This window comes from Thamnophis elegans, chromosome Z, assembly GCF_009769535.1.
Source record: "Thamnophis elegans isolate rThaEle1 chromosome Z, rThaEle1.pri, whole genome shotgun sequence".
In the NCBI taxonomy this organism is placed as follows: domain Eukaryota; kingdom Metazoa; phylum Chordata; class Lepidosauria; order Squamata; family Colubridae; genus Thamnophis; species Thamnophis elegans.
The window spans coordinates 47,683,933-47,698,459 of NC_045558.1; the positions used below are offsets into that span (position 1 = coordinate 47,683,933).

The following is a 14,527-nucleotide window of genomic DNA, read 5'->3' on the forward strand; positions in this document are numbered from 1 at the left end:
CAGTCTTATGCAGTATTGGGCTATTGTTAACCCACAAGTTTTCCTGCACTGTTCTAGCTGCTTCTTGCTAAGAGCCCATCTCCAAAACACAATATACAAGGAAAATCCAATCAACTGTGTCTAAAAGCTATGCAAGCAGTCCTTGCTTAATCAGGGTAATTTGAACTGGCAGCTCCATAATTGTAAAGTGTGTCATATGATCATGCAAACCTAATAATGGCAGTTGTTGCAGTCCCAGTTGCCATTGTTAGGTAAATCACACACAATTGCAGCATGTGATCATTGCCTTCTGCCAACTTCCCCATCAGTTTTCCTTGTCAGAAGCTAGCAATGAATATGGCAAATGGCAATCATGTGACTGTAGGATGCTCTGACTGTCACAATTGCAAGCTGGCTACCAAGCAACCTAAATCATGATCACATGAACACAAGAATGCTGTAACAGCTACTACTATGAGGAGTAATCGTAAGTCTTCTTATTCATCTATATCATAACTTCGAGTGGTCCCTAATCAAGAATTATCTGTTCTGTCTTAAAGAATAGCAAATTAAATTAATTAAAACCTCAAACAGAATTGTTATTGGTTAGAATATCATGTACATTACATCACATTGACATAACTTACAAAAACTTTTAAAAACCTACAATTTTTTTCAAAATCCACTGATGGAAAAGTGAACCTTTCATTTCCACAAAATTAATAAGAAGTGGAATATTCCCATTTATGGCGTTTAGTAACTGAATAATTACTGGCTTTGATTGCTTTGTGAAAGTCGTCATCATCTCCAGGAGGGCTTGCTGTTGTGAGATATATTTTAAGGGATTGATAGAAATGTACAATATCTATGGAAGCACCAGTTGTCCAACAAAACCCATTATTATAGTAGGTCTTTGATGTGCAGAGATGCAGTGTTAACAATTGCCAACAGTTTCAGCAAGCATGGCTATGGTTGAAAAAGCACCGTGAAGTCTAAAAATATAAAGGTTGGGTTTTCCACTTTATCAACATCCAGAGGACCACAAGTTCCCTTTCTCAGTCTTGGCTTGAATGGAAAATGTACAATAATTCTAAAATTATAAAGCCACACAAGTATTTTTCATTAAAGCAATGTTCGAAGAGCTCTCATCATATCTGATCTATTACATGTATTTTCTCTTCCCCTAGCATCAATAATTAGCTGGAATTTGTTTTATTTTGCAGCTGATCCCCTTGTTGGAAGTATTGCAACTCAGTATATGACTAACAGAGCAGAGCACGACAGAATGGCCAGACAGTGGACCAAGAGATATGCAACATAAACTGGATTTTTGTCAGACCTGCGTGTTAAATCATCTGTGACAGAGCGAGCTGCTTATGATTTTGAAGGGGTGGGACAGGGAAGGGGAGAAACTGAAAAAGAGTAGGGTATTTCTATAAAAGAATTTATTCAGTCTTTTATTTCCTGAGATTTTGTTGTTGTTACTTAAGGTATCTTGCTACAGTAGACAGCTAGAATGGGAATAGCATATTTTAAGACTCTCACTAGTTCAGCAATAGTAGCTCTGCTATAGCACCAAGAAGAATGTAAACTAACCTGATAATTGGATGAGGGTAGGCAAAGATGTTTGGTTGTGATAGATTTAAAAAAAAACAGCTTAATTTATTGGCATCTCTGTAAAATTTCTTGCAAGAAGGCTTGCAACTTGATTTTCTTTTAGTTTGTTTTTATTTGTAAAAAATATTGCAAATATTTTTCCCTAGGGAAGGTGGGAGATTTTCATATTTAACACATCTTTTTACAAGACTACCCTTTCATTAACTTCAAATATAGGGGTAAGGCTAGATTGTTGTCTCCCCTAGCATAGGGAGAATAGTTCAGAGATTCATTTTTCTATGCCGAGTTACCTTTATGAGAATGAAGGTTTTAACTGAACTTGGGAACAACCTGTAGTGAAATACCTTAAGCTGTTTAATTGTAAGGCGTGGAATAGGAGTCACTCAGTGGATTGGTTGTATGTTGTGGACTATCCAAGTCTGCATTTGTTACTGTGCTAATAAAAATATGTACAAACTCCCTACTGATATACCTTCTGTTTGGAAGCATCTATGTTGGCTGCATGTAACACAATGGTCCCCAACTTTTTTGGCTTTAGGGATTGGTTTTGGAAGAAAATTGTCATCCAAGGGATGGGGTGGGAGGGTTCGCATGTGCAACCTAGATCCCATGTATGTGCAGAAGTAGTTCACTCACTCTCCCATTTCTTGCATATCCTAGTTCAGTACTGGTCCACAATCTGGGGGTTGGGGATCCCTGATATAAGACAATACAATATATTCCTGATAAAAGAATCATACAAAAAACAAAAATAGGTTATAAAACAAAAACTTACATGAGAAGAATTTAAGAGATTATGAAATTAAATCCTGGGTCAGAAGGCAAACTTACATATCTTTCCAACAATCTGTTAATTTTTTTGCAGATGACTTTTATCAAAAGATTGGATCTTCTCCTTGGAGTTTCCCTAGCCATTTAACATTAGAGCAATTCATTTGTGGTTTCAGGTCATTGTTGCTTAACATATTTGGAAGGAGAAGAGGAAGCTTTTCCTTTTTCTTGACATTCATTTATACTAAACTGCTAACCTATTTAATCTCTATTAAAAAGTTCCTTTTCTCTTTTATTAGCACCCAAAATATCTGAAGTGAACATAGTTCAATTTAGCTTTCAATCAATAGTAATTGAAGCACAATTCACTAGTGGCCCAAAATAGTTATATAAAATTCACATGTTAATTGTGCTTGTTATGATGCTATAAAAACTCATTCTGCAAAATGCACTGAAGGACAGCTTATGAGTGCAATATATAAACAAATAGAGTCATTTAAATGTGCAATATAAATAGAATGGAATCAAAATATGTATTTCAATCTGTAATTTTAACAGCTAGATATTTCACCGATTCTATTTTTGTTAATTCTAAGAATGTGCATTTAAATTCTAAAAATGTCCTTAAAATATATCACATTAGGCTTTAAAATATTTTATTCCTAGATGAAAAGAAAACTTTGATCAATTTCTCTACTCTACATTTTCAGAAATTTCAGTCCAACAATTACTTACCTACTTTCTAACTGATTTTTGCATCCTTCAGCATTATAATGAAAATTGTGAAAATGCAAATCTAATCAGATTCCATTTAGAAGTGGGTGAGAACGTCTATTATATTGTGATGGTATAAGACACCGTAACAATCCTAGAATAGACTTTTAAATTCTCCAATCTAACAGTCTTGATTTATTGGGGACTACAGTTCCTAAAACGTCCAGCCATATCCAGCATTAGTCATATTAGGAATTCTGAAGAAATTTTGATCTAGGTTTGTGATTAGTTGCTCAAATCATCTTTTTGTCATGAAGAATATAGCTATGAGGAAAAGTATACGTAGGTATGCTATTTCTTTTTCTAAGGAAGTTCAATGTACCTATTTTCATATTTTTGTAAGATCTTTCCACTTCCCTAGATATAAATCCTGTATTTATTTGCTCTTATGTCAGCATATTATTTTTAAGGCACTTATTGCATGGCAACAATGAGTACAGTTGAAGAGAATAGGTTGCTTAAACCTAAAACTGGATGGAGCAATCCTTTCCCCTAATAATACTCTTTTTTTTCCCTGTACAGATTTAATAAATTACTACAGGCTGATTTCACCCAATGTTAAGCCATAAACAATAGTTTATGGAATAAATAGGTCAAACAACACGCTAAGCCAGAATCAAATACTTTTAACATAGTCCTACATTTTTCAATCACAATAACTTTTAAGATTTACATATACTGGGAAATTTCAGGAATTACAAATCCACACTTCTTTAAGTTGCTGAGTTGAGAAACATAGCCTTTCAAATTAACCAAGTTACTATTTTTTTTTTCAGGAGGCTGTTGTCACTGCACTGAGACAAAAAATAATGGGCTTTTGAAATTGGGGAATGGTGTCAAAATTTTCTCCATTCATATATGAAGTTATTATAAATTATTTTTTCTTTCTTTGGCCCAATTTTTAGCAATAGAGATCATTGTTTTACCCTAATTAAGATGAATGGTTGCTTGATGATAATCAATAGAAATAACACTGGTTCATCCAAAAGCATCAATGCTAATACTATTATATTATACACTTTATAATAAAGGTAGTGAAGGTCAAATGCTTATACTGCACCCAATTCTGTTGGACTCTCTTTTTCATAAGTTCTTTCTCATAGCAGAATGAATAAAGCTATACAATGTATAATCAAAATAAACAACTTTTTCATCTTGTTCTTTCATTTCTTTTCTGAAATGCTAAGTGAAGTGGCAATATTCCCAATGACTCTAGAATTCCTCTTTTAGAAAAAGGTTTTCTTTTTTCTGCACTCAAACATTCTCCAGTTTGCATTCCACAAAATGCAAAATATCAAATTTTTCTGAGTATAAGATGCACACACACCCCAAAAAAGTGGGTGAAAATTTAGGTACATGTTATAGACCGAATATGGGCATTTTTGGCCTCCTGAACCCTCCACATGTTGTGTTTTCGTCTGCCCAGCCCCAGAAGCACTCTGTAGTGCTCTGCACAGCCCATTTTTGCAAAAAAACAGGCCCATTTTTGGGCCACCAAGCCCTCTGCACATCATGTTTTCGCCCTCCCAGGCTCCCAGAAGCACTCTCCAGGCCAAAAATGGCCATGTTTTTGGCGAAAACAGGCCGTGGAGAGTGAAGCTGTTTTTTTCTTCTTTTCCTCCTGTAAATTTAAGTGCCTTATAATCAGGTGCATCTTATAGTCCAAAAATATGGTAATTGAATACAGACAACTATGATCATTTCAGTGTTTTTATGAAGTGATTTCAGATGCCATTCTCATCCTGAGGTGTGAGAGCTGCTTTAGTTGCTCTAGACATGAACAAACTCTGGAAATGCAAAAGCCACAGCAGATTCTTGGCTCAGTGGAGGCATAAGAGCATTCAGTAATCTTCCTTATTGCCTTTGAGTCTCCGACGGGAGAAAGAAAATGTTGACTTGTTCTGTGATTGGCAAAGTTTGCTTGCTAACGCCACAAAGGGCTCCATCATTGTCCTTCTATTGGTTACTGTCACTTCCCATAATTTCACTGACTGAATCCTAGCCCACTGTTGCGCAACTTCACTCTGTACTTGTCTTTCCTCCAAAAGGTCAGTTTTATTACCTAAAACAATAATTGGCCACTGCAAAGAAGGAATAAAACAATCAAAACAGGAAATAAAATCAGTGATGTAAATCTTATTTTGTACCAGTTTCCATATATAGACTAATCACGTTATTGGGAGGGGGAAAGAGATTGGAATGCATTCTTCTCTGCAATTTAGACAGCTGCTATCATTCCAAGTAGACCATGCAAAATTCAAATAGATCCATGAGCTGAATAAATAATCCTTTAGCTTCTTGACTGACTTCTGTAATGTTTATATGTATTTTTCAATTTTATAAACTGGTAATTGAATAGTTACATTTACCAAATTGATTTGGTAATCACTAAAATCTTACTGACTCCATTTCCTGTATTTTATTACTGTTATTTATATTTAAATACATTTTATTTAAATAAATGTTATTTACAATTACATCATATATTTTTAAAACCATTTGTTCCTATAAACAAGGTAACACCTATTTATGCTTCTCTAACTGGAATAAAATAGAACAATTACTGAATAAGCAATTCTAAAATGATAGCTACTATTATTATAGAACAGAATTTAGAAGTGGGCCCAACTTTAAGATGCTTGAAAAACTCCACCAGGCAAGCAATAAGAAGTGAATCTTACAAATCAGAGAACATGCTGACTGGCTCTCAAGCCACCACAACTATAGATTTGATTTTAAACACAAACAGAAACAAACAGATCCCAATTACAGAACACTGAAAATCTACTGTCTTCTTACAGTAGGCTCCCAAGACAATTAAAACCATACAGGTAATTCTCTACTTACAATCACAATTAAACTTAAATGTTATGTTGCTAAGTGAAACAATTGTTAAGTAAATTTTGCCCTATTTTATGACCTTTCTTGCCACAGTTGTTAAGTGAACTGTTTTGTCACATAGTTAAGTGAATTTGGTTTTCTCATTAACTCTGCTTGTGAGATGATCACATGATCATAACACACAGCAACCCTTAAAAATATCATCCAATTGCCAAGCATCTAAATTTTGATCACTTGACCATAGGGATGCTGCAATGATCATAAATGTGAAAAACTGTCATAAGCACTTTTATCATGTCACTGTAACTTTAAACACTCGCTAAACAAATGGTTGTAAATTGAGGACTACTGTATACTTTTTAAATAACTTACTACTGTAATGCTACATTTAGCTCATGAGATCAGCAAACCCAAAGTATTGCACAAATATTTCTTTTGAAACATGTAATGTTATATAACTGTACACCTAAAAAACTGTTTTAGATAGTCCCAGATTAAGGTTCTCTGCCTGTATTTTGTCAAAAATATTTAATAATATTAACCACTAGGAGCTCAATATCTACAATTTATTAAAAGTGAGTACACAGTGCCCTGTGTGAAATTATTCTGTGAGGCAAGATAGAGAATCCTAGTAGCTAATACTTAAGAGCACCTTCATCTTAAAGATTCATACAGAAATATACCAAATTATGACCTGGATTTTGTTTAAATCAAATTGCCTCTTATGACAAGCAGTAGGACTAGCTCTCATATCCATTTCCAATAGTAGTACCAATCCAATCCTTTTCTTCTGTGGGAGACTCTTCTTAAGAGATTGAGAGGCAGAAGGGCCAGGAAAGGAGAGAAAAGAAAAGAAAACCTGTTGAGTAAGGAGGAATCTACTCAGACAACACTTATGTTATCCGGGCCAAGCAACTCTTTACAGTGAAATTATCAAAGTAGAGGTACTTCCCTTTCTTTCACCTTCAACCCATAATCCATGACACATTCAAAATTGTATGATAACTAATAAGCAGCCTAGAAAATAGTAATAAGCTCTCATAGTTTTGTGGAAAAAATAATACTTCAAATAGACTGAAAAATTAAAAGAAATAGTCTTACCTCTTTCTTTTCTTTAAACTTGTCAACCTCCTTTTTGAGCCAGTTAACTTTCTCAAAAGATTCCAGACTATTTACAGCATACACTAGAACAAAGCCATCTGCCATAGAATAGTAATGTTTGGGGAAAGCCTCTTCTCCTTGGAGTCCTTGGGTGTCATACAGACGTAATTGTTCTTTTAGTCCTCGATCTGTTTCAGCCACAGCGACATATACATCTTCCATAGTTCTGCTGCAGTCTCCACCTATTTTTGTTTAAAATAAAGAGAAAAACAATTTCTTGCAGACATAACATAAAACTCATTTATGTTGTTGAAAGAAATGTCCTTCTGGGTTCGGCTCCAAGTGGGGAAAAAGACACTGGAGACATGGAGGCTGCTTGGAAAGGTGGTTTATTGGTGGACAGGACCACATGGCTTGAGTCCAGAACAGAAAAGGTGATCACATGCTTCAATGTTGGTAGTGAAAAGAGAAGGGCCGACTGAGATGCTGAGTCCCTGGTTTTATCCCCCTCTGGCCTTTGATCTTGAGCTTGTATTCTGATTGGTTGTCAGACTTCCATGGGGTCATGCAGGGGCAACTCTCTAGGCTGCATTTTGAATCCAGGTTTGGTTAAGTTTTCAGATGCCATGTGGTGAGTTGGGTAAAGAGCCAATATTATCATGCCTTAATCCCATCCCCCTGGAGCTGAAGGGGAGAACTCTTTATTATGTAAAGTGGACTAGCTTGGCCTTCTTAATGGCCCATTGGCAAAGTGGGCATGGGCAGGAAGCTACAGGGAGCTATTCTGTCTTTTAAAACATGTTTCTTCCTTTTCACATCCAGAGAAATAGTCTGCCTTTTCAATATTTCCTAGGATATTTCATTTTTCTGGGAGAGGACTGAGTGACAACGTCCTACAATGTTTTCCCCAAGCCAGCTTGGTTCAGGAAAATGCATACAAGAGATATCTAATTATTTTTGAGAACTTAGTTTGCCTTTTGTGAAAAAAACATAATTAACCTATGCAAATATGGTATATGGATCATTTTACATCTATTATCATCAGGCAGAATTTATTTATTATTTAAGTGGCAGTTATAACATTAGTTAGGCAACAATAAAAAATAGGCATCTTTCTTACCAGTAGTGTGATTACCGTACAGAACTTGTTCCAAGATGGCTGTCTTTCCCACTGAACACATTCCACAAACAAACACTTTGAAGCCTTTTCCCATCTTCTTTCTCACTACTACCGGTAGAAATCCAAAACCTATAGGCCACGCAAAATGGTAATTATTTTTCTCATTTCATAGATTTGGTATTTTCATAATTATAATATATGCTATTGCTAACTGAAGTGAATGGCAATCATTTTTAAAATTACAGATCAGCTACCTCCTAATAAGATTTATCCATGTTTCTGGAGTATCGAGCAAAAGACTTCTAGAACTATTTTTTTATTTACAAAAAATAAGCTCCTTTGCACAAAGTTAATGAAACTGGAAGTTATTTTTTTTTCTAAAAGAGCAACAGATAAAGGGATTTTAAATTTGAAAGAATTATTCTCTATTCGAATTTCTTTAACATAATGAGCTTCGAATTCTGGAATAAAATTGGAATTTAATTTAAAATAAGAACTCAGACATAACCTTCCCATATTAATTCCATTTAATAGATCGTATGAAATAAACAATCAGCATGAAAGTGTATCTCTAAAGCATTCTATCATTAGTAATTAAAACAACCCCAAAATGTGATTAAGGAGAATATTTTCTATGATAATTTCCATGGCTGATGCCTTTAAAAGAACATAACTTGCAGAAAGCGGCTAGCCAAAAGTCACAGGGATCCGTTCCATCCCATAGCTCGAAAGTCCACCCCCTTTTAACACGTGTTCTCCACGAACTACATTTCCCAGCAAGCACCTGACCGCCGAGTCTTTCCTGCCCTCCTCTAGTACAAAGCATTTTGGGAAAGAGGCCTTTTCCTTTCCGGCTTTGAGCGACTTCTGGTAAGATTCCTTGGGCTCCTTCTGCGGATGATTTATCCAATGTCATCCTGCAGTCTGGAGGCTCTTTCCACCCATTTAGTACAGATTCTTATGGAACGAGACTCGGGGAGAGAGAATGATTATGTTTTGTCAGCTGTGGAAGAAAAAGAAGGGTTTAAGGGTCTGGTTGGCAGAATGGCGTCTAGGGCCTTATGCTACCGAGCGAGATAGTCAAGTGGAAAAAAAAAAAGATGGATGAAAATCCAAACGAAAAGAATCGTTGAAATGCTGAGTTCCTTTGGCATCGGGTCTTTTCTTACAGCTCAGAATTATGGTGAAAATCGAGCGATGGCTGCTCATGCCGTCTTTCCTCGATGCAAACCTCTATTGGAAGGAACTCTAAAGAAGTAGACCAGATTAATTAATGTATTTATTTATACACACGCACCCTCCTATTGTGTCCACAACAACAACCCTGTGGAGTGGATTGGGCTAATAGAGAGTGATTGGCCCAAAGTCACCCAACCGAATTTAATGAATAAGGTGGGATTTGACCTTAGTATTTTCCTGCTTTCTAGTCTGGTGCCTTAAACACGAGGCTCTTCTGAGCAAAGCCTCAGTTTCAATCAGTGATTTTCTATTCAAACCCGATTGATAATCAAAAGTTATCAATCTGTGAGAGTTAATAAGAATAAAAAATAGAATTGAAATAGAAAATAATAATTCTCAAGTTGGTAGATTTGTTTTAAGGATTTTTACATAGTAAATGATGTAAAATATTCTGCTTGCAACCTTTGTTCTTGACTAAAGCTAAAACCTATAAAATTTGAAAAAAATGCTACCTAATATTGGTAAAACATACGTCTGTATATGATACATATATATTCATTCATGTATGTTTGGGGTGTATGGTGTATATGGTAAGCAATAACAGTTTGAAATTGTATCATGGACATCTATCTGATTTCAGAAGCTGATAGAAGGAAGCAAAAATTATGACGTGCTCTTTTTCTTTGACATGTAAAACATGTTTATCTGGGAGACTGAAGTTAAAATGGCTTTTATCAGTATGTGCCTTATTACCAGCACATTAGCAGAAAAAAGAAACCTGGATGATGGCATATTTTCTATGGATTTACTTAATCAGTTTTAGGAAAATTGTTCTTAGATACTGGAGAGCACTGTTCTTTTAAAAGAGTCCCCTTTAGTATATATCTGTTATTACAGATATATATTGTGTAGCAATATGATTTAACATAATTCTGCATGTTCTTTAGTAGGAAAGTCATAATGGGTGCCTACAAGTATATCCAAGAACTATGGAGGAAGAAGCAATCTGATGTGATGCGTTTCCTTCTGCGTGTCCGTTGCTGGCAATATCGTCAGTTATCGGCACTTCATCGTGCTCCTCGCCCAACCAGACCAGACAAAGCCCGCAGACTGGGATATAAAGCCAAGCAAGGTAACAGGAACAATTAAAAAACATTTTTGTTTTGCTTTGTATCGTTGATTGAATGCATATTACATATATGGAGAAAAAGAACCTGATCTGATAGAGTGTTCGCTATAGGGATTATTATTATAAATTAACTGGAACCTAACTATTCATCCAAAGAGGATAAAGTACAGGAAACATCTGAAAAGTCAAGTTGATGGAAAGCTTATATAAGGCAGCAAATTTTAACAATTTTGTCTATGTTATGTGAATCTAATTTCTATTGGGGTTTTTTTTGTTGTTGGCTGTAAATCACCTCAGATTAATAGAATAGACATATGTGGATCAAAAATACAGAATAGCCAGATAGCTTGGACAAAAGTTTAAGATGCTAATACAATTATAACAGAAAGAAGAATTACAGAGTTGGAAGGGACCTTGGAGATCTTCTAGTCGAACCCCCTACAGAGGCAGGAAACCCTATATCCTGATTGCGAACCTATGGCATGCGTGCTACAAGTGGCACGCAGAGCCATATTTGCTGGCACGCCAGTTGTGAGGTCTGTTTTTTTTTCCCTTCCCAAGCTTCAGGAAAGCCTTCGAAGTTCGTTCCCAAACTTCTGGCTGGCACGTTGGGGCTGGGTTTTACCCTCCCCAGCCTCTGGAGGCTTTCCTGAAGCCTGGGGAGGGGGAAAAACAGCTTCAACTGGCCTCTGGAGGACCAGGGGAGGCCGCTTTCACCCTCCCCAGGTTTCAGGAAAGCCTCCAGAGCCTGAAGGGGGAGTGGCGCACTCATGCGCAAGTAGGCAGGGAGGATTGCCTTGATGTGGGCGTGCGTGCAATAGCACGCGCACACAATTTTGGCACGCCATAAGAAAAGTTTGCCATCACTGCCCTATACTTTATCAGACAAATGACCGTCCAGTCTTAAAAACTTCCACTGTTGGAGCATTCACAACTTCTGGAGGCAAGTCATTCCACTGATTAATTGTTCTAACTCAGGAAATTTCTTCTTAGTTCTAGGGAGAATAGCTTAACTCCCTCTTGATATGGTAGCAGTTAAAATGCTATTTTTTCTGTTGTAGGTTATGTCATCTATCGCATCCGAGTTCGTCGTGGTGGTCGTAAACGTCCAGTTCCTAAGGGTGCTACTTATGGAAAGCCTGTGCATCATGGTGTGAACCAGTTAAAATTTGCCCGGAGTCTGCAATCTGTAGCAGAAGTAAGGAAATCTTGAGAAGAACCTGGATAAATTTTATTATAGCATAATAGATTACATAATTATAAATTACATTAGGGTAATATTACAATATAATTTTGTCCAGCATGTATTAAATGAATAACCTTAATTAAAGAAAATATTCCTCACTGAGTAGTAATGATGGTGTAGTGTTTCTATTAGGTAGAAACAATGCTATGATAAATAACTTATTATATTCACTTACATGGAGACATTGTTTCTCTGTAAATACAACCGGATCTATAGAGCAGTACAGAAACAAATTGGAAATAAGATTACAAACTGATTTAATTAATTATTCTTGGTGAGTTGAATAAGATTTTAAGGGTTATTAGTATTCCTTATTTTTTCCAGGAGGCATAGTTAATTTAAATGCTATGTTATAGCTCAAATGAGAACTCTCCCCTTTTGCCACTCAAATATTGTTAGTTTGGATCAATATCCATGCATGGTTTATTCATGAATATTTTCATACTCTTTCTGGTAAAGAGTTTTGGCTCATGGGAAAACCAGTATGTCCTGAATTAACAGAAAACCACATCAATCAAAAGAGTGTTTGCAGGAGGCTGACATTTGAGCAGCATTAATTGGAATAACAGTTTACTAGTGAAAATAATTAATGTCTAAAGCAACTTAGTAAAGCAACTGTTCAAAGCATGTACTTGTGGAATCAAAATATCCAGAGCTGAGAAAATATGAGAGATAGCCACTGAGGAAAATGAAATACTGATGTGTAAAGAAAGGAAATATTAAATTACTTGTAAGTACTTTAGTATTTATATATTCTTATTTCTTTGCATCATGTTTCTCAATCTGATTTCACCTGTATAATATATTTGTTTGTGTGTATATGTATATACAGATACTTACATTTAAACTTATTTTTTAGGAGCGTGCTGGCCGACACTGTGGAGCTTTGAGAGTGCTGAATTCTTACTGGGTGGGTGAGGATTCCACATACAAATTCTTTGAGGTCATTCTGATTGATCCATTCCACAAAGCTATCAGGCGCAATCCAGATACCCAATGGATCACCAAACCAGTTCACAAGCACAGAGAGATGCGTGGGCTGACCTCTGCTGGCAGGAAGAGCCGTGGCCTTGGCAAAGGCCACAAGTTCCATCACACAATTGGTGGATCACGCCGTGCTGCATGGAGACGACATAACACTTTGCAGCTTCATCGTTATCGCTGATAAATGATTCTAAATTTATCACAATAAAAAGTCACCAGAGGTTTTACATTTCTTTGCATTGTGTGGTCATTGAGGTGAAAATGGGATAAACAGGTTGAATTAAAGAGTTCTCGATGTAGCTTCTCATCTATAAACATATAACTAAAATATGCAACAGAAACTCACTTGTGTTTATCGTAATAAACCAATTCAAATTATTTTGATTCTAAATTTTGAAAAAAGTTAAAAATAAAATCGGCAGAACTGGGAAAATGTCATGTAAGCAAACACCAAATTTTGGAAATTTAGTTTAAATTATTCCAAAAATGATTTAATGAAGATTGATACAAATTTACTTTGTTAGAGGTTGGGCTCTGTTTTGTAATCATAATTTATATAAATTGTGATACATTTTCTGGAAGTAAAATTATTAAATATACTTTGTTCAGAATATGCTACTTTGTTAGCCGTAAATAGACGTTAAAAATTGTTAGTCAAGTTTCATAATCTACATGTTTAAAATACGACTGATTATCTGTTCCTAAGCAAATAATTCATGTTTAGACTTTCATAGTCACAGTTGCAGTCAGATAGAATGCTGGTGGGGGGGCAAAAACCGGCTCTTTTTTGCTCATTTCTGCCCTCCCCAACCCCCATGAGCTCTCTGAAAGCCTTCAAGGGTACGCACAACCATTTTGGTGAAAGGGATGGGGCTTCGGGTGGCAAAAATGCTGTATTCAGTGTATAAGATGCACCAGGATTTTCAGCCTATTTTTTGAGGATAAAAGTGCATCTTATACACTACAATAAGTAGATTGTTATGTAGGGTAATTCTCTGAGCTTAGTGTCATAACTCCATTATTTTTTCCAGATAAAAGTGTTCACCTAATTCTAAATAGAAAAATCTAAAAAACATTCTGTTTATTGACAAATGAGAAAGGGCCAAGCTGTCTCCATCTACTTACATAGAGAACAAAATGAATGTTTAAATGAATTATAATACCTAAAGAGCATACTTGTACAGGCCATCTTGTACTTTCTAGCTGCCTCAATGTACTCATAAACAAAAGCAGCAAATTACTTGGTTACATAGAAAACAAATCTCATTGCTATAAAGGAGTTGAGCAAATATCTTGGAACCATGCTATGCATTATTTTCTATCTTGTTATTTCTAAGTTCTGCCTTTATGCATGCTGAGGTAGGTAGTTTATAAATTAAAGCATAAAACTACACAAATACTCTGGTTTAATCAAATATACTTTTCTATCAATCTATTTTCCTTGTAAGGTTTTTTTTCTTAAGCAAACTTAAAATTTAGGTTTTTATTTATTAGAATTTGTAGAAAAGCCTTGAATGCAAATTAGGATTTCACATTGTACAAAATTATGTATTCAAGCTTCAAATTATATTTTCAGGATCACAAGTTTTGTATAGTTTATAACATACAAAAACATATTTTAGTCTGACAGTTATAAACATGGATCTATAGCTTCTAGAATTTATTAATTTGTCATGCTGGACTCCACTAGAGTTAACATAAGATAATGTTGGGAAATTATCATTTTATACTAAATTGATTGGATCTATATATAATAAAAATAAAAAGATTGTATTATTTTATGAAA

General features: G+C 35.4%; 3 protein-coding genes across 5 annotated transcripts in view; 2 read left to right on the top strand and 1 right to left on the bottom strand.

The window, feature by feature from the left end:
- The window catches only part of UBE2E1 (ubiquitin conjugating enzyme E2 E1), a 67,530-nt gene extending 65,475 nt beyond the window's left edge, over positions 1 to 2,055 (top strand). For both annotated transcript variants that reach the window (XM_032235884.1, XM_032235883.1), the window contains exon 6: positions 1,203 to 2,055. In XM_032235884.1, coding sequence (XP_032091775.1) covers positions 1,203 to 1,300 — 98 coding nt within the window. In that variant the 3' untranslated portion in view covers positions 1,301 to 2,055. The remainder of the gene's footprint in view (positions 1 to 1,202) is intronic.
- On the bottom strand, positions 1,879 to 8,982 carry NKIRAS1 (NFKB inhibitor interacting Ras like 1). The gene is made up of 3 exons (XM_032235885.1): positions 8,204 to 8,982; positions 7,084 to 7,325; positions 1,879 to 5,222 (listed from the first exon to the last, which is right to left on the bottom strand). Exons 1-3 carry the CDS (start codon positions 8,295 to 8,297, stop codon positions 4,983 to 4,985), a joined length of 576 nt encoding a protein of 191 aa, XP_032091776.1. The 5' UTR covers positions 8,298 to 8,982; the 3' UTR covers positions 1,879 to 4,982.
- Positions 8,983 to 9,006: 24 nt separating this feature from the next.
- RPL15 (ribosomal protein L15) lies at positions 9,007 to 12,970 on the top strand. 2 transcript variants are annotated; one of them, XM_032235881.1, is made up of 4 exons: positions 9,007 to 9,073; positions 10,330 to 10,514; positions 11,573 to 11,709; positions 12,617 to 12,970. In XM_032235881.1, the coding sequence occupies exons 2-4, from the start codon at positions 10,343 to 10,345 to the stop codon at positions 12,920 to 12,922; spliced, it is 615 nt and encodes a 204-aa protein (XP_032091772.1). In that variant the 5' UTR covers positions 9,007 to 9,073; positions 10,330 to 10,342; the 3' UTR covers positions 12,923 to 12,970. The 2 variants fall into 2 exon arrangements, with proteins under 2 accessions (XP_032091772.1, XP_032091773.1); XM_032235882.1 differs by having other exon boundaries at positions 9,028 to 9,073; positions 10,333 to 10,514.
- The last annotated feature ends 1,557 nt before the right edge of the window (positions 12,971 to 14,527 follow it).